Genomic DNA, 20,987 nt, shown 5'->3' on the forward strand with positions numbered 1-20,987 from the left:
TAAACGCTGCACATTCTTGTTATTTTTTTAGAATGAGAAAATTTGTACTTATATGGTTGCTGTACGTGCTATATTCAAGGATATTTTATTTGCTTTCGAGGGAATGCCGTGAAGTGAACTATTTTACAGGTGCAGAGACAGATATTTCAACAAGCGCGTACGAATTATATGCCAAAGTATGTCCATTCATCACTTTTCATGAACCAAAAATTGATTTTTGATGCCCAAACCAGCCGCAGCCTAATTATTAATAGTACATCGTTCTCTTTGTTTCGTGACTTTTCGAATAATTCCGAATAACCTATCTGTAATATGACATATCACGTAAACGTCTTTCAATAAATGAACTACTAGGAACAAAGCTATAGGTTATTCCGTACATAAAACACTTGCGAATAGTGGAGAGACTATACTGAATAAGATTGAAGTATGCTAATTCAAATAATATACATTTACATTCATGTTTCAATTTACTTTAACCCGACGGCGCTAACATGTTGATGTGTATGTCAGTGTTACATTGTTGAAATGACATTATGAACAATAATGATGCAGCGTCTCATCTGGGTCTGCGCTGTTTGCTTAAAGGAATTTCTGTAAGAAATATTCTAAATATAGAAATAAATATACTAGACATCCCTAATTTTAGAAATACATTGATCCAATTTAGAAGGATGGGAGGGTCCATTAGGCATAAAAGAGGTTCAATACTCGAATGTCTTAGTAGGAGCTACGAACCTGCCATCATATAAGGAAAGTTCATTTGATAATCGCATTGTTTTGAATACTGATTGTTATGGTTTTGTTTTATACATGTTTTGGTAAATCATCGCATTTCGATGTGCAAACCCATGATTTTCGTTTTGAGTTTATCGCAGATACAATTAACACTAAGAACTAAGAATGATTTGTTGCCATACTGCATTGTCGTTTTTCTGATAAGACATCACGTCATAAAACGTCCCCACCTTTGAGTGTCACGAAGCGCCCATGCCATCGCAAATACCACAAGGATTAAACCTTATCTCGATCAGCAGAGCACTTGTTTATAATTATTAAACAGTCGCCTTATTGCATTGTATTAATAGAGATAACAAACAGTATACTGCCTCGCAGTATATCTCCAGCCTTCTTACACCTGCTATCATCCTAGTCCATATAAACGGACTTCCAGAGCCTTTGATAATTTTTGCTATGGCGGCTCTGGCAGTCCATATGCACCTCTTTATAAACATGGGTGCAGTTCAGCGCAGCGAATCCGTGCGCTTCACTAAACAGACGTCGTTCGAGACAAATTGAGGAAAATAATGAATAAACTTCATAAACATGTTAAATTTACCTAAAATGGCAACCTTCGGATGTTATCCTTTGCATGCACCCTATAAAAACACGACGATGTTTCAACACACTTTTCTCGCTGACATGTTTATGTTTAAATTTGTAACAGTGTATTCTGTATCGAATACCACATCGTTATCGACTTTATAGGCTGGAGCACATAACCCGACGTGCAAAATATTGGTGTACTGCGACCTAACCAATATTGGGTCAATTTTCCAATATGGCGGATACAGCGTACAAAACAAAACCTAAGTCAATTAAATCAATTATTTCTTGCGTTGATGGTACCATTTGGATGAGTTTGTGGTTTAGATAGGTACACTTTAATAAGTTCTTGCAGTTTAAGTGTTCCTTAACCCTTGCATTGTTGATAACATTTTGCACCCATGGACAAGAGAGAGCGCATTGCAACTCTAAGCAGCCCATTGGGCTATAAAGCTTAGAGTTGAATTATTGCAACTAGCTATCTCCCTTGCGTTTTCATACGCTTCTAGTAGAACACTCTTTTTAGACCACAACACCTTAGAAAATCATATCATTGAATACATAAAAGACATGCTTTAAATACAGCCATCGTATTGAATACTTTTGCTTTTGGTGACAAACCTACCTTATAATACTTCTCCACCTTAGCAACGCCACGCAGTTCCCGTGCCAATTCAAAGGCGGTCAGGATCGGGTCTTTGCTTGAGAGTGAAATGTACGCCCCACTACACAAACCCCTGTAAGCGTTCAATCTGGTCTTTGCAAGCCTCAACTGGTCAAATTCTAACTTATTGCTACACTCTTGACAGTTACAGTAGTAATGATGGGGCTTTTTGATCGTTTCTCCTCGTAGCAACAATAGCTGTACGATTTCAAACTGGTTCCTTTCTGCCGCCAAGATTAATGGCGTGATGTCGGCTGAAAACGGCGAATCTTCTTTGGCATTGTTAAAGAAATGGTCGGTCTCTCCAAAATGTTTGTGTTCCTTTTTCATGCCCTGGTACTTGGGATGTTTCAGTATTGATTCAGCGATGTGTTCGTGACCGGAACTGATGGCTTGAAGAAGCGCCTCGTAAATGTTGGCCAAATTGCTCCGGTCTAACAGTTGTTCTACGACCTTATTGACAAAAAGCGATGTGGTATTTAATTAAACAGTGACATCGTGATTTATGTCCTTCGCATTTCTGCCAAAAGAAAATTATTGGCGATGTTCTGGAATTTACAGATAACGTGTTGTGAAGAACAAAAGCTATATAGCAAGTACCGACTTAACCGTAAAATGTTAATACACTTGCCATAGTAACATCTGCATACATAGGTAGACGTACGCGATGTAAAAAGGAGGCGTTTTTAATATACGTAAACAATTAATTATGCGAAAATATTTTATGAATTGACCTAAAATGCAAAACACATCGACACAATAGAATGTTTGTATCCCGTTAACGTTTTTATACAAAATAACTTGTAAAAATCAACCGCATTCATTTAAATGCAACGCATTACGTGCGTTTATGCCTTTTGAACACGTAAGTAATAAGCCTTTATCAGAGTGATGCATACCACCAGTTATTAGATTAACCCATTTATGCCTAGTGGACTCTCCCATCCTTCTAAATTGGATCAAGTTATTTCCAAAATAAGGGATGTCTAGTATATGTATTTCTATATTTAGAATATTTCTTACAGAAATTCCTTTAAGCAAACAGCGCAGATCCTGATGAGACGCCTCATCATGCGGCGTCTCATCTGGGTCTACGCTGTTTGCCAAGGCATGTTTTCTAGACGCTAGGCATAAATGGGTTTACTGACGCGTAGCGTGTCTTATGGTGATTTTCGAAGTAATAGACGTATACTTATTTATTAGTTATTTATTAAAGCAACTATTGGCTTGCGTAAACTACTTGGTGATAGACAGCAACAAGTTCATAACCGTTCACAGATTACTTTGGAACTCAAAGTACCTCGAGGTGTTCGTTGCCCACCGCCAGGCGAAGGGGTGTTCGTCCCAGAATGTCGCTGAAGTCCACATTAAGGGAGGGATTCTCCTCGAGAATTCTTTGAACCGTTGGGATGTCTCCGAACTCCGCTGCGTAGATGAAGTCTTCCTCAAGATCAGATAGCTTCAAAGCAATTAATGACAACGTTAGATGAATTTAATCTCAATGCTAGTTGCGTTATTTTGTTTTTTGAATAATATTTTGTCTAGCCAAAATATTTATCAATGAAACTATATGATACTTATATATGAAACTAACAAAACAATATCACATAAATATGAACAAGGCTTATTTGAAATGGGCGAACTTTTCACTCTGATCTAAAACTAATTTTTAAAACTATATAACTACGGGTAAGTATTTTTTCTATTTCCTATTTATTTCATCTAAGATGTGTATCCAATACATAGAAAATGCAGTCAATTTGATGAATACATAACAAATACTGAGCTGGTCGTGCTAAACGAACATCTATATTTCTGAATGGTGAGTCATATCGAAAATGCTTGTCGATTCTGTTTAAAATATGTAATGCACACAGTGTTAGACAGGCTGAATAGCAAATAAATAACTGTAAATATAGACCATTGGTTTTATCCCGAAAGGGTAGTAGTTAGTTTCGAAATATATGGGCCATGCTCTGTGAAAAGGGGGTTTCATGCATGTGCGTAAAGTGTCGTCCCAGATGAGCATGTGCAGTGCGCACAGGCTAGGCAGGGACGACACTTTCCGCTTTTATGATATTTTTCGTGTTAAGAAAGTCTCTTTTTAGCAAAAATCTAGTTTAGGCGGAAAGTGACGTACTGCACAGGCGAATATGTGACGAAACTTTGCACACATGCATTACACCCCCTTTTCACAGAGAACGGCCCATACATATGGGAAGCTTCTTAAAAAACGTGTGATGCAATGAAGAAGAATAATGCAGAAAGGAAATCAAATGTGAGCTTTTACTGTGTAAAGGTCAAATCTCACTGACACAAACAAGTTTACGTAAAGTGTTTGTATCACGTTTAAGAGCATTTAAGGTATAGTCATACTAAAAGTTTAGATACATACCTTAAATTCCGTTCATTGAAATAATGTACTGCTTATTATGTTTAATGGCTTTGTTATAAAGTCATCCATTTTAAATATTCAATGGAACTACAAAGGAACACGTGAATGATCCAAACAGAAGTTAAGATATCAGTTAAAAAATGTGTAAATATTATTCATTTGCCCGTACTATGTTTCAATATACGAGTGTTGCACTCTTGTATTAGAATAGCAAATAAATGCAGTGTTTATGGATTTAACGTAAAAGTGCAGTTATCGGAAATTGAATGAAAATGTTGTTTCCCGCAAAACATCTGTTGACAAATTGGGCGTGTGCTGTCGTGCAAATTAAAAACACACAAATATTAAATTTCTATGGTGTAACAGCGTCTTGCGTGAGCGAACGATCTAATTAAGCAATTAAGTTACTTTTTCATATCCCCTGACCTCTGGAAATTACTTGCTCTAAGTTGCTCTAAGTCGATTAAATGTTCATCTTAAAATAGTACAGACTCAGCCGTGAAATCGGTCATGAATAGAAACAAACAATCTTTTCCAATAGAAAAAACCTTTTAAACAAAATTCACGAAAACGTGTTTACGACAATAAGAAAAGATACTTATATATTATAAATGTGCACTCCCTTCAATGAGGAAAGCAGCATGTTTACCCAGAACACTGTAATGTTATTGTACCGCCCTCAAATGGGGAACTTTAAACAGTAAACGGCAAACCATCTGAGCAGAAAAGCTTACCTTTCTCTGGGAGCCGTTAGAGTTTTCAAACGCCAGACGCGGCGTTGGACGCTTGGCCCGTGTGTGGCCATTTCCATCTAGACCTTCGTTCTGCCGGGCTGAAAACAGAAGAATATGCATATAATTGATTGAATGCGATGCTTGCCTGGTCAGCATGTAACCATTTCCATAAAGACCTTCGGTTTTCCGGGTTCGAATTAAAGAAAAGACTGTAATAGCTTTATATATGGTGACTGTTTTGTCCGCACGTACACATTTGTATCTAGTCCTTTGATTTTCGGATTTTAAAATAAAGGTTATTCAGTTGATTGCGATCAATTGATTTTAATTTGGTCCACATGAAGCCATTCTCATCAAGACATTCGTTTTGAGGACTGAAAATGAAGAGATGATTATTCATGTCAAAGCTGGCCCGCATGATGCATTTTTTCTCTAGACCATTTGTCTATATAGCTGAAAATGCAGACAATAAGATAATTGATATTTCTTCATTAAACTAAAAGCTTGACCCGCATGTAGTCATTTGCATCTAAAAAATACGTTTAAAAATATAGGATAAATCATTCGTTAAATTGTTTAAAATTGTTTGTTATTCCCCATGGCTGAAACCAAGCGCTGACGAAGATCGCAATAACAGATCAGAAAGTTTATTTATCACATGCCATACCATGTTTCCCACGTAATAAAACGATTACATATTTTTTATCTTACACATGTGTAATATACTTTTTAAGCGTTTTCATTGACTAAGTTTTCGTTCATTTACCAATCGCATTTTATTATTTTGCTGAAATGACGTTGCAACGTCAAATGACGTCACGAAATGTCAACAACATTCGGGATTTATCATTATGTTTGCGTAAATATTTATTAGATTTGCTCATTTAAAGGCATGTGATAAAAAAGATCTGCCAAAGGCTCGCTTACTAGCAAAATTCCTGAACTCGTTTAATAAACTATGGTATGATATGACAACTTGTGCCAGATCCTATATATATATATGATAAAAGCATAAACAGCTTACGCAATATACATACACGCAAAAAGCATACATCATTATAAAAACGCCTACCAAAGAATAACAAAAATAACTGACATTACAAATATGCAATAAATGTTTATGTTTATGTTCATGTTTTTTTTTGTTTAACAAATATATGATTTCACGGCCGAATGCAAGGATTGTATGAGAAGGCTTGCTCTGGTTTAGCAAATTAAAGTAAATGAAATCCGAAATTGCTTTGATTTATTAATCCGAAATTGCTTTGATTTATTAATCCGAAATTGCTTTGATTTATTAATCCGAAATTGCTTTGATTTATTTAGGCAGTTATACATTGAATACAGAATGTCAATTTGGTACAAAATAACAAAATATATACTGTCATAAAGATGTGTTTTATTGATTCTTAGTCTAAATGCTTTAATACAGAAAAGAGAAAGGCGTTTAAATAATATTTTCTGGACTCTTGCTTTTCGTGCATTTGGAGGAAAATTAAGTTATAAATCAAACAGATTATACATGTGTTTAATGGGTTCATTCAAAGGTTTCGTCATTTTAAATAGAGAGTACATCGCCCTTAGCGCTTTGGCTGAAAAAATGAGTCGTGTTCTGAGAAAACTGGGCTTAATGCATGTGCGTTAAGTGTAGTTCCAGATTAGCCTATGCAGTCCCCACAGACTAATCTGGGACGACACTTTCCGCCTTAACTGTGTAGAAAAGACTTCCTTTAAACAAAAAATACCATAAAAGCGGAAAGTGTCGTCCCAGATTAGCCTGTGCAGTCCGCACATGCATAATGCCCAGTTTTCTCAAGACGCGACTCAAATATGTGTACCTTGTAAAATATGCGCCGCTGCTTCACGTTTGTAGTTCTAGATAATACAAAATGTTCATTATATAAATTGGATTATTGTTATACACACTAATGTATCCATATATAATCTGCTTTTATAAAAGCTATCAATTTTGGTTTTGACGACATTCACCCGTAAATGCCTGTTGTTGCTCAAGCAAATTATTCATGGAAGCTTGTAATACCTCTGCGGATTCTGAATTAACCAATTTATGCCATAGTGGACTCCTCCATCCTTCTTAATTGGATCAATTTATTTCCCAAATTAGGGATGTCTAGCATATTAATTTCTATATTTATAATATTTCTTAAGGAAATTCCTTTAACCAAACAGCGCAGACCCTGATGAGACGCCGCATCATGCGGCGGCTCATCTGGGTCTACGCTGTTTGCCGAGGCCTTTATTCTAGACGCTAGGCATAAATGGGTTAATACCGCGTCGTCAGCGAATAAGGTGATATATATATGATCTGGCACGAGTTGTCATATCATATTTTATTAAACGAGTTCAGGAATTTTGTTAGTAAGCGAGCCTTTGGCGAGCTTACTAACGAATTTTCTGGACGAGTTTAATAAAATATGGTATTATATAACAACGAGTGTCAGATCTTTTTTATCACATGCTTTTAAATGAGCAAATTAAATAAATCTTCCCGCAAACATAATGATAAATCCCGAATATTGTTCACATTTCGTGACGTCATTTGACGTTTCAACGTCATTTCAGCAAAATAAAAAAATGCGATTGGTCAATGAACGAAAACAAAGCCAATGAAAACGCTTAAACATGTTGTCTTACACATGTGTAATATAAAAAATATGTAATGGTTGTATTACATGGGAAACATGGTAAAGCGTATGATAAAAATTGTTACTTGATTAATAGAAAGCCATTATTACATCAGTTTGTAAGAAAAACTTAATGTTCTTTAAGAATAATGGAAACAGTATCGATGAACACATACCGGTGGCTCCTTGCAAAAAACACGGAATAAAAAAATGAGATGCCAGTCATATGTTCAACACTCAATTTGATCTGAGTACAATGTATATAAATATCGAAATAAGGACTATAATTTACCATCAATAACAGACTGAATGAGCGTATATAAGAGATCATACCAGTTAAGTAGTTTACCTTTAATTAATCAACAAAACATCAGCATAGTTTGGTTTTATTATTTATATGACTTTCCATCTATGATTATAGAACAAGTATGCCTCGATTGAACTATAGATTGATATGAAACCGAACATACTCAATAAAAATGAAAATTCATTTGCAGTATCTTAATTCTGTAAACGTGAGTTTTGGATACTCGTGAATAGCTTTGCAAAATAACTCACAAGATTTACCGTAGGGAACAACAAATGTGGCTTATTAAAAGAGGCATTTATCTGACATATAGGTCTTATAAAAACCGTTATTTGGGTTGTTAGATTATGGTATTATTGTGTGCATGTAGATGGAGCACACAATATAAGTTAAGGCGCAAACACACAATTGTGTTTAATAATAAATAAAATAATAAAATAATAATAAAAAATAAAATCATACGTTTTTTTTTGCAGATGATTGAGATGGGTCTATTATCTTGAAAGTAGATTATGTGCTAAATTAACATATGTTGGTGAAAAAAATACAAACATCATTAATGCCGATGTCGATGCAAAACCTATTGCAATACATTTGTGTGTGGGTTATTTATTATGCAATCAGTCTAATTGGGTTGGCTTTGAATTTCCTAGAATCTCCACAACTAAATTATATTTGACTACAAAATATAAAAACTTAAAAATAACTAAAAAAATCACACAACCTATCCCATAGATATGTCCCCAACAATCAAACTGTGACTTCTTTTACATGAAAAACAGTTAAACATAACTTATTAAATATAAACAAATCTATCAGTTCGTGTAGCAACACTAACAATACTTATTGTTATTGAAACTCTAAGAATACACTTTATCAAAACAACACCCACATTTTATCTAGATGAAAGTGTTTATATTAAATTAACCAGGACTCCAAAGGGGGGCAAAAGCGGAACAACCATTAGGTGACGAGATATATTGAGTACTAAGTGCGACATCGAAGGCATTTTAATCTCAAAAAGCAGTTCATCAGAGAACATAAGTCCAATATATATATAAACATATATATGTTCAAGTTTTTTTTAAAACGAGAACTGTGAATAAGAACACACGTAACACACGTTACACTATTATATTGTGTTGTTTTCAACCGTGCAATTGAGAATACAGGAGAAATCGCCGCTATATATATATAAATGGTTGAGAAAAATTATTAAACACCAACGAATGAATCTTTCTAAAGCAACGGATCCAAAAACGGATGCAAGAACAGAAAGTAGTAATTATAGATTGGAGAAATATGCTGTTCAAACAGTACTATTTGCATATTATATATATATGCACAAGCGCTTTCGACTTTTCGTCTTCAACAGGGGCTTATTAACACAGATACGGTTGTACGTGCAACATTGAACAGTTCTAAAAATAGATAATTCAGAATTGAATGATCGCATATATGATATATATATATATATATATATATATATATATATATATATATATATATATATATATATATATATATATACGTGGCAAAACGTTCCATGTAGTTAAATTACAGAAAACTATTTCAGTAAATACTTTCAAACTTTAAAAATGCTAAGATTGTCTACACAGAAGTACCATTAGTATCGAAACACAATTGTCACACATTACCACCGTAAATTTGGCCAAACATACAACTTTGATACAATTCTAGTCCCAAAGTAAGGTTCTCATGGCAATCAAACGCTGACAATAAATATATATCAAAAAAGTTATAAAAAACCAACACAATGTAATTTATATAAACGCAGGAACAACTTGTTTACACTCAATCAAGAATGCTAAAATGACAAGCACTGAAGCCTGATACATGCCAAACAAGAAATGCTGAGGATCTATTAATAGATTCACTGGCCTATTATATCATAGACCCGATGATCAGGGCGAAATATTACGTTTGGTCTTTTTTAGTATGCCATTGCACGCCATGTTTTAGGGCGATTAATTAATAACACATGCAAATCATACGTGAACTACAAAGGAAATTCGTATAAAACTGAGGTCATTAGGTCTCTTCAGTCGTAGACAATGTGTTAAATGTGAACTCATCTGGATTACATAATTTAAAATTATAATGGATTTATTAATATGAATGATATATTGATAATATAAAAGTACATTGTATTTGACCAAAAAGCACAATGCCGTCTACTTCTTCAAATTCAAAATGTATGGTTACAGTTCAGTGTATGTTGCATTTACAAATAGTTTTTTTACCAATGCATTGGAATGAATCTCACTAGGGAGACGTCAACCTCAACGCAGAGATTTGACTGGAATCAGCATAGCTGGATCAACTCCCTACCTTCATTACCAACCACATGATGCCTAGCCACGTGGTACAATAATTTTACCAAAGTTATTTTTTCTTTTTAAATAAAGGTAATTCGTTTTTTTATTATTAGCCTAAACTTATATTCTATTTTGAAAAGAAAAATGTTACTACATTTCATAATATAATACTTTAACAAAAAGAAAATCCTACAAAATCTGGTTGGATTTTCTTGTGACGGCAGAGATTGTCTGTGTAGATTGGGGACTGATTGCGAAAGCAAGGAGTCCCCAATCTCCACGCAGAGTTTTCGTATCTCTGCGTGGAGATTGGCGAGATGTTCGTGAAAGATTGTAGTCGCAAACATTTCTGGAGGTTAAAGCAAATTCGTTTCTTAAAAAAAAACTAGTTTACACGATCCATTCTCCGAATAATCATCACTCAATGCTAATACATACAAAGAAGTGCCATATGTTTTGAATCAAAATTATAAAAAGTTACTTTCATTAGTATGGAAACACTTTTAACTTTCATATGATTTGTTCTTCGCTCCAAAATACAGCTAAAGGCAATCAAACGAGAACGATGCATAAGTTAAGTAATAACGTACCAACATAAAGTAATTTGAATAAACGAAACGTCTTTACACTCAATCAATCAGGTTTGCTAACTTGACAAGCACAGATGCCTGATTCATGTCACATAATTATAAGAAATGCGAGAGTAGCTACCAATAAATCGCATGCCATATAATCTCATAGATTCGAGGATCAGGGCAAAATATTCCGTTTGGTCTGTAGGCAGAGTTGCACACAACGTTTAAGGGTCAATACATCTCTATGAATGTTTCCATGGCTAGCACATGCAAGTCATTCGTGAAATTTCGAGAAAGTCATCTTATAATGAGGACATTTGTGACAAACTGAGGACATTCATGACCAACTGAGGACATTCGCGACCTACTGAGGATAGTTCCTGTCAGTCAGCCAGACAATATTTGACATGTTAACTACAAAAGATTACTCAATTCTTCCTAGTAATGTTTTTATTGATCTGAATAAGTACATTGCAATTGTTTCAAAAGCACTCACCATGCCGTTTACAGAATAATGTATTCTTCAACCACAAGACATTTAATTATTAAAACTTATAACACAGCAAACTTGAAAATAAACTTAATGTGTGTATATCTTACTGTAAAAGAATTAGCCTATTTGTTTCTTTACAAGTTAATTATTAAAACCAGTATACAACATGCGGGGGCGTTCATTCATTGTATATCAACATTAAAAAAACATGCGATCGGCTATTTGAAGCAAAGCTAAAAATATTAGGTCTATTACGCATTTTCTAAGCAATGTCTTATGATAGTGTAGCTTTATTTGCGGCGTGATTTTTATTTTTTTAATAAACCACTTCGTGCGATTTGATCCTTAGGTCATAAACGTACGATATAAGTGACTTTATAATGTAATCAAAGCATTTATGGTACTGAAGTTGTTCACTACAGCATAACCTAAGATGCAACGCAAAAGAAGTCAGTTATCATTGTTTTAAATCGCAGTTTTGAAATATACAAAACCCATTTCAATTTAAAGAGAGTGTGTCTTAACGCAAAGGTCCTGATATTTGTGCACTGCTTACCACCCTATTGATGTTAGAGAGATAACTTAGACAAAAATAACAACAACGTGTCCTTTTAGACGTTCTGAAAGCATAGAAAATATTATGAAAATGTATAATCCCCCTCACATTTACAGAATATTGTTGGAAAATCGAATATCTATCACACTAAGAATTTAATTTAAACATGGATATTTACTTTAAAAAAACTTTTGTTTTTAGACACCATGTATTTTTCTTAATACATTTTACACACGAACTAGGTAGTCATAAAGCCAGCGCTGTTGACCCGTACTTTGTTGTTGATGCATTACTTGTTAATCTTGCAGTTCACACATTGTCAACCAGTCTCTGGCCTAAACATCGGTATAGAGCACTGATGCGATTTTTCGCGGTAACTGTTTTACCCTGCTTTTTACTTTTAATGACCTTTAAATAACGGCAGCAGACCCGAATGAATACATTCGAATATTTCATTGACTGATATGAGAGAATTTTTTTTAACTTTGGACATATCACTTCGTTCACGCACAACCTAAAGGATTTAACACTGCCCAGTGTAAGAAATTCCGGACTACTATCTGCATGTTTGAACGACACATAGACATAAATTGTGGTCCAGTTACAATAAGCGTTCAAATCCATCTCGCAGAATTTCAGGGTCTGTACTCGGTCACTTAATTGTCAGTGGAAGACACAATGGTCTATCTATAAACGTTGATTACAAAGTTTTGCTTTCAAGATTAGATAACTAACACTAGCGAAAAACTAGAGTGTCACGATAAGAGGGAAATCCTTAAATGATTTTACCCACAAATGTTTGCCGTACTCGGTAATTTGTCTGAAAATATTTCCTGGACGCCTGAAAAGGCTTCCCTTATTTGCAAGTTCGCTATTAATACCACAGTTCGAAATAAATTCTATAACGGAAAGCATGGTGCTTAAATGTTTCATTTACATTGCGCAAACATCTTGAAATAAATTGAACAAACTTAATAATTTCATGCTATCGTTTTGCTCAACTTTTTTTCGAAGAACATCTTATGATCAAGTGACGAAATAAAGACGCTGACAACAAGCGGAAAAAGCACGCTAAAACGCCAAAACAAAAATATCATGCGACTATGGCGTCGAATTTTTATTATGCAGAAATGTACATTGCCGCGAGATGTATTATTCGCGTGAAACTCTTAAAAGCCTATGTAAAATTCTACACATAACAAACCAATGAAGCAATATCCAGAAGCAAGGGCCTTATGGATGAAATTATGTAAAGATTTGACCTCTAACTGAAGTAAACAAAGGACAGGTAGCACCTAGTTGACTCTTTTTCTGCGCGAATGCAGGTTAAATATAAAGTGTACTGTTTTCTATCGTTCAATACTAAACAGATACACTAGTTTGTCTGCAATATGTTTAAGCATTACACCCATGTAGATGAGTGAACAAGTCGCTTTGCGTGAGTCTAACAAAGCTTGAACCACAACTTTATTATATGAATTAATGTATTTGTTTCAACGAGCATTGCACTGTTTTAAACTCTCAAGCAAACCACATCAATAATTTTACATAACACGCAGTGGACTATTTTCATGATGCAAAAATGGTATTAATGTATAATCTTCCTAGCCGCGAACTCTTTCTCGATGCGGATGTGGAAGTTATAAGGCTGTTACAACTAAACAAAACTGGTTTGCAAAAGGTGGTATTAACCTTTGTTGTTTGCAAGCGAACAACTAATAAATCTAACGAAGTGTTCAGTAAAATGCATGTACTTAAAAGGTTGGTTAAGCAAAAGTTTGACGAATAAATAATTGTTGCATAATTCATAATTCATCGAAATTAACATTAACGTTTCGGCAAATTGTATGTTTTATAAATATGCATTTAATTTGCATTGATTAGTTAATTAGCTTTAACTGATCACAGGAATAATAACTGACGGGCCATTTGCTCTTTGCTTTGCTCACTTGTTTGAATGGAACCGACTTCATTTTGAAAAGTTATGGTTTTTAACGTAAAATCTCGTCGAAAATAAATTATTGACGGGTAAGTATTGGTTATTGGGGTTACACTGAACCATTTGTCGTACGTTTACTTATGACCGTAATAACAAATGACACATTACAAACCTGTAATGTATTAATTGAAGCGTAAACAATAAGTATGACTAGCGTGACCCATTACCACGTACTGAATGCTTTCACCCGTACAAATGGTTTCAAACAATTTGAATATAAGTATTAGATTACATATATTATGTTTGTATGCATGATCAGCTATTTATTCTGAACAAGGTTTATTTATATGGCTTGGCTTTTACCAATGTCCGCCAAAAAAAATCTGCATCAACATGTCAGTATATGCATTTCTGTTTCCTGTCTGGATATAGCTAGGTTGTTTTGTTATAAGTTGTTTTGGAACTAATGAAACTTCAATGTAAACTAAGAAAATATGATTAAGGTGATGAGGCCATACCCTATTTTTTACGTTATGATATTCTTGCAGATACCACAAATACGTAATTTTTTGCGTTCGTAATTTTGATAAACCCCATTAGGCAGCGAAAAAACTGTAAAAACTGAGCGAAATGACAGTGTTTGCTTCATTGTTAGTGGAGTATATATTTCATGTTAAATACCGAAAGCATACGTAAAAAGATACTTACGTGGTGTGTGCCTATGTCCACGTTTTGTGTGCGTTACAGAGAAAGTGTATGTGTTGCGTTCACTCATCATTAAGACTGACTTTCCTACCTTGAAGCAACCTCAACAATCACTACAAAGCCTATCAACTTATTAATCGCTACCATGGTTACGCGATCATGGACGTTTTCAGTGCATGATAATTAAACAATGGACATACCATATCAGCGTTGACATCGCACACAAAGTAAATTGGAATATGTGGTGTCATTGATTTGCTTATGTTTCTTAGAAAGATCATTCATTGCTTGAATAAACACTATGTCTATGTAAACGCTCATTTTGTGGCCACTGATATAAAAACAAATAAATAAAATGACATATAATCGTATTATTGAACATTTGCGTCATAATTACACATACCTTAAGACATAATGCATATATTTGTGAATGACACTATTTGTTTTTCCATATTGCACTGGTAAATGTGTAATTCTTTAATTTTTTTTTCAAACGTAAATGTGTTGTTATCTTCTGAACGGTTTTGCAGCGAACAATAAACAATAAGAAATAAAGAAAATTAATGCAAGCAGTGTATCAAGTTCTTTAATTATTCACATATATGAATTGGTATACATAAGTGTGTTGTTATTAGTCATACAACTGCGAACAACATGTCTACAGACGCATTTAATCTACTCTTTATCATATCGTACACTATACTTGACTGGCTTAAAGCAAAACTGATTAATATAGTATGTAAACAACTCTTAATTTATATCCCCAAAGTCTTAATTTAATTGTACAATCAAGTTCATAAAACACAAATCGGATCAATAGTATTGATTGCATCAAATTATAAATAAACACCCAGCTCGTTTCATGTTACTGCTTCTTAAAGCGGGTATATACGATTTTGTCAAATATTTATGAATTTATATAAACTGTGTAAAAAACTTATTAAATATATATTTCAATATAAATTAAAATAAAAGTTAAGAAGAACATATGTCGAAAAATGCGAAATAAGCCAGATATTTAATTCTGAAATTGAAAACGGCTGTACAGCCGAATTCGCCAGCATGTATACCATACATGTACGATGTGCATCTAAACTTAGTTTAACGGTTTATTTGAATTCCTGCAACGATATCTATTCATACGACACACGAACACTATCTCCGATCCTAATTCAAAGACGAATGCTTCGGTTATTGTAGGAAAATATGTACGTCACTATCGGCTCGGGGCGCTAATTTGTCTTTGCTGCATTTTATGAAATTCGGCTTAAATGTATAATTTTTCTTGCCTATTCTGTGTTATTGTAACATATTTTATCAATATATTACAATTAAACACATATAAAAAATCGTATATACCCGCTTTAATAAAAACGTTTTTGCCATTCATTGAAGATTTGCATGATAATCAAAATCAAAATATCATAAACGAACTTGCAAAATTACGGCCCGTTTAAACTAATTTTTATTAAGCGTAATCGACCAAAATCGAAACATACAAACCTTATAAAATATTATTTCTAAATAAACCATTTTTATAGCATAGTTATTGGCTGAACAACACAACAAATGTACTCGTGATAAGTCTTTTGAATGTTTCAATTTACTCGCGCGAAGTGTTAACATAATTCATGAAAACGCGAACTTTTTCATTTCTTTTTTTGTTAACACTATGTCCATTTTAACTAGCCAAACAGTTCCTTGTGTTAACAAACAAAAGCGTAACTTCGAGTCTAATTAGCATACAACGCAACACATCAACCTCCGTACACTTGCTCTTGGGCATACAGCTGTATGATGCCGTATGCTAATGAAGAAATAATCAGTCAGTAATAATAAATCTTCCATTACAGTCTTAAGGAAAAATACGAGACGTTAGCCTGTTTGGGAGCGTCTTAATGCCTTTGTTACAGATATGTATCTATACAATATTCGCTTAATTTCCCAAATGCTTGAATTATACTTTGTGCGTTGAATCGATATATTACTGTAAGCGTTTCTATACACGTGCATTTGTTTGTTTTAAGACTTGAAAATCCAAAGCAATCTTCGCGTATATATGGTTTTGGTTTAAAACATAAAAATGTTTATTCATGCAAAAGCGAGCAAGATGGCTGTTGCACACGACGCATGATATTAATATAATTATATTATGTGCAAATATAATTGTATATCCTATTATAAACGGCAACGTTTTAAGCCTTACACAAAATGTCACTAAACACACACGGATATTGGAAATACCCTATCCCCTTCTTTCATTATCATGGTTATGGTATAATGCCTACAATATATAAAATATAAACACAGAATAACGTAGAATAAAAATAAGTTACGTATTATTAATCCACGCAAAAGCTGTTTTTCTATGGAAACAAAAAAAAACCCAAACCTGTCTTTCTGCAATTCTATGGCCAAACCCATTCAACCTAGTTTATTTTACGGAGTTTGACCGCCGCCGACATGATCCTGCCTTATTTACTTAACACGTGTTGGAAATGGAATTATTTTGTTCATAATATTTGCGATGAACACACTTCCCCGTTGCGGATATACATAATCTAAACAAATTGTTCATTTTTCTCGCGGGAATCTGTGTTATACAACTGGTCCCAGCCTTGCGATTTACATGCATAACATCTTTAGATGAAAAACCGTGTGATAAAAATGTTTAATAGTTTGTCATCGACTACTTGTGCAATAACCATGATCATAATTTTAACACATTACATATCGTGCACTAAGCGTGTACATATAATGGTTTTTTAGTTTATATTATTAGTTCGTTAGGCTAAACTGTTCGTTTATGCGAATTTACATTCAATTTTTGATAATCCAGTCAATAATCAATAATAATTGACGTTTTAACTATCAATACGTTTATTATTAAAACGTGTGTGCAATAAACACATATGTTTTTCTTTCAGTAGTAATACATGTCATCAGAAACAAAATAAACCACACTTTTTTTCCCGATAAAATGTCAAAGCGACTTAAATAACTGAAGCCATAACCTAGCATTAACCGTCAACTAGCACGGATTCTCAGAAACTCTCGCTAATCAAAATTGACGTTCATGACCAATATAATTATTCTACAAGTTCCGTATATACATTTTTGTATTGATATACTGACAAACAAAAAGGTATAAAACACTTTTATTTAGACAATTTTATGGCCTTTGAAAGCATATTTTTAATTTAGATATTTACAAAAAAACAAAAACACTATCACCAATTGACCAAGACAGTTCTAATTGAATTTTACAGGCTAAATATTATTTTTTTCATATAAAAAACAAGCTGTAAAAAAGGTAGTCAGCAATACCAGTCATTCATTTTAAAACTAATCTGTATAATGGTCAACAAATGTCAGTAATAATAAGAACTGTCACTGTCGTGTCGGACGTCTCCCCAACCCCTCCCTCCAGCACACCGTAATGTAACAAGGCAAAGGAAGTTCATAACTGGTTTCCCTGCCATGCCTGCCTCAAAATGTAGTCAGGAAATACCCTGAATACAAGATCAGCATGAATATACACAAGGACCATTAGCGCGACATTATGAAAGCAAGCATCATTGCTCTGGTACACTATTATTTCCATCGGTCATAAATATCTACCTAGTTAATGAAAAGTTGATACTGTTTATAGTTTGTAAGATGTGCCCCCTTTAAAGTGTAAATAAATATTTATCATTTATAAAGGGAATACAATATTAAATATGGAAGCAGCAATTACGATGAATGCGTAATCTCATCATTATATAACATCTATATAGCTATTAAGATTCAATATAATGTGCCCCATAGTTTTCACGATATCCTTCGTTCAAAATTCAATTTAACAAATAATAAAATCATGGCCATCATTGTTAAATTAGAAGCAATTTTGATAGTTCCTGAACATTGCACATCCAAATAAACCGATCTTCATAACTGTACAGATTTAAGATGATACCTCTGTCAGTGTTCTCAGGACGTAAGTTAATGCCATTTCAGGAAAAAATACAATTATAAATCAAAGAACAACAACTCTAAAAACAGAAAAGCAGGACTTAAGGTGATTGCGCACTCCAGGTCATTTCAATCACATGCATTTAACTTTATACTTCAAATGATTTTTAGACATACTCCGGAAAAAAAATAGCAACAAAATTTAACAAATGGCATAAAATCTTAAATAGGAGAGCAAGAGTAGGGTTCCTGAATAAGAATATGAAGTCTTAAGCTTATTCCCGTTTCTCTTTAGATATATGATTCGGAGAAAAGTTAATTACAAACATTAAAAATAGTATTAACTCGACGGACCAATTGAAAACCTGAAAGCAGTATATGTGGTTATAAATAAAGCTAATATACTACAATATAATATACATGTTCTGTCTTCAATATTACGTTCTAGTTGTGTTATACTTTTTGTTGTTCGAACTTTGCAGTTTTTTTAAATCTACTCGTGCGATTTTGGATACGAAAATTGTTCACATTTATTTTAAAGAAAAGCAAACGCTAACAATTCTAAACACTTCCTTGTGGTAAAGCATTTAGAGGGATCAAAATATTAACAAATAATAAATAAGTAAATATAACTCAAGCTTGTTTGTTTCCAAGGATTGACAAATCCACAATTTCAATGTTTTGATGGAACACAGCTCTGCAAAGAATACCACGACATACTTAAACATAACTTGTTGCACTTCTAAATAACATAGACGACATATCCTTTAAATTTCATGTTTGTAGGAAGACAACTAAAAGACTAGTTTGCAATTAAATTAAAATTGTGAAGCGTACAGACAAATCAACCAACCAACCAAAGTAATTCGACAAGTTCATATAGTGGATACACGTTGTATATACGTTGTTTTCACGCGTCGATGATATGCATTTTCTACGCTCCAAGCGTTTTATAATGTGTATTACACTACATGAATACCTTATAAACCAATTTCTTGTTGATTTCGTTGTTATAGCCATCAGTACTTTTGATTACAACTGATAGCAATTGAATATGCGTAGGAATAGAATTGCGTACCAAGACTTGATATCTTCAACTGCTATAAACATACACACTTTCTTTGGAAAAGGTTAATCAAAAATCGTTTTGTCGACATTCTTGTTATCTTTTATATTATCTTTAATATAAAAAAGAATAACAAGTATTATATTGGCCACGCATGCTTCAGTAATTTGATGCGTGATTGAACAGAAAATAAAGGACATATTTAGCTATATGTCATAATTACTGAAGCACGCGTGGTCATAACGATTATAATTATACCTTTTCTATTTTCAGAGTCAAGCTTCACTGTGACATTCAAAAGAACCTTTAATAAAAACGTATGGCCATTACCTTTGTTGTTTGTTATTTAGCTAAAGATATAAAGAACAAACACTGTTTTAATGTTTTCTATCACATATTGACATTTCTTTATTACCTGTCAGCACTTATATAAATACATCTCGAAATGAACAATATATAAAGTTTAGGATTTGGAATAATTAATTCCGCCAATTTATAAATCCTAAATTGCTCAGTACACCAGATCTCTTAAGAAAATACTCGCTGTGAAGACAATTCCCTTGATGCTTGGCCTGTTTTATTAGAATATATATAAAATATATGCTGTCACATAAAGACAATTTCGAATTCCCGTGCGTCATGGGCATCTTTTTATTCTTGTGAATGAAAACAAGAATATCTTTGCATACTCATCAAACGTATAATGTTTTAAGTTTGTTTTCTTTAAGCATGTGTGGGAAAACACATAAAATGTGAGTTTTTCTTATATAATGATATTGTTACAGAAGCTAGAGTCCATGAGTATATACATTTAAGGGACTTGTTCACATATTTTGGCATTTTTATGTGTGTCAGTAAATGTCATATATTGCTTTATTAAAAAAACTGTAGAGCTCTGTAATGATTCCAATAATATAACGACAATACCAATTATACAATTTAATACAAAAAAATCTCGTTAAAATAATTATGTCCGAATTTTATTTTGACCCCATTGGGGTTAAAAACAATGATCTTTGGGTTAAACGATTGTCTTTTTTACCACTTAGATATCCGGACTGAGTTATAATTGAAAGCATTTGATACATTAAAAAACAGATTCACGTTTTGAAAAGAAAACAAAACACGAAAATTTAAGAAGCATTTCAAATGTATTCAATCGTTTCGCATTTGCAATTGTATCAATATAAAACGATGCTCATTTGTAAACGAAACTGCATTTTTTGTATCAGTTTACGTCATTAGTGTTATTTCCATTCCTGATTTGTATATTTTTATTTCTTGAATTT

General features: G+C 33.4%; 1 protein-coding gene across 1 annotated transcript in view; it reads right to left on the reverse strand.

Moving 5' to 3' along the window:
* LOC127846244 (short transient receptor potential channel 7-like) overlaps window positions 1-10,757 on the reverse strand; it is a 31,703-nt gene extending 20,946 nt beyond the window's left edge. Inside the window, exons 1-4 of the mRNA XM_052377413.1 lie at window positions 10,604-10,757; window positions 5,120-5,217; window positions 3,291-3,449; window positions 1,952-2,443 (exon numbers count right to left, since the gene is read on the reverse strand). Coding sequence (XP_052233373.1) covers window positions 1,952-2,443; window positions 3,291-3,449; window positions 5,120-5,217; window positions 10,604-10,757 — 903 coding nt within the window. The remainder of the gene's footprint in view (window positions 1-1,951; window positions 2,444-3,290; window positions 3,450-5,119; window positions 5,218-10,603) is intronic.
* Between the last annotated feature and the right edge of the window lie 10,230 nt (window positions 10,758-20,987).

This window comes from Dreissena polymorpha, chromosome 9, assembly GCF_020536995.1.
Source record: "Dreissena polymorpha isolate Duluth1 chromosome 9, UMN_Dpol_1.0, whole genome shotgun sequence".
Classification (NCBI taxonomy): Eukaryota; Metazoa; Mollusca; class Bivalvia; order Myida; family Dreissenidae; genus Dreissena; species Dreissena polymorpha.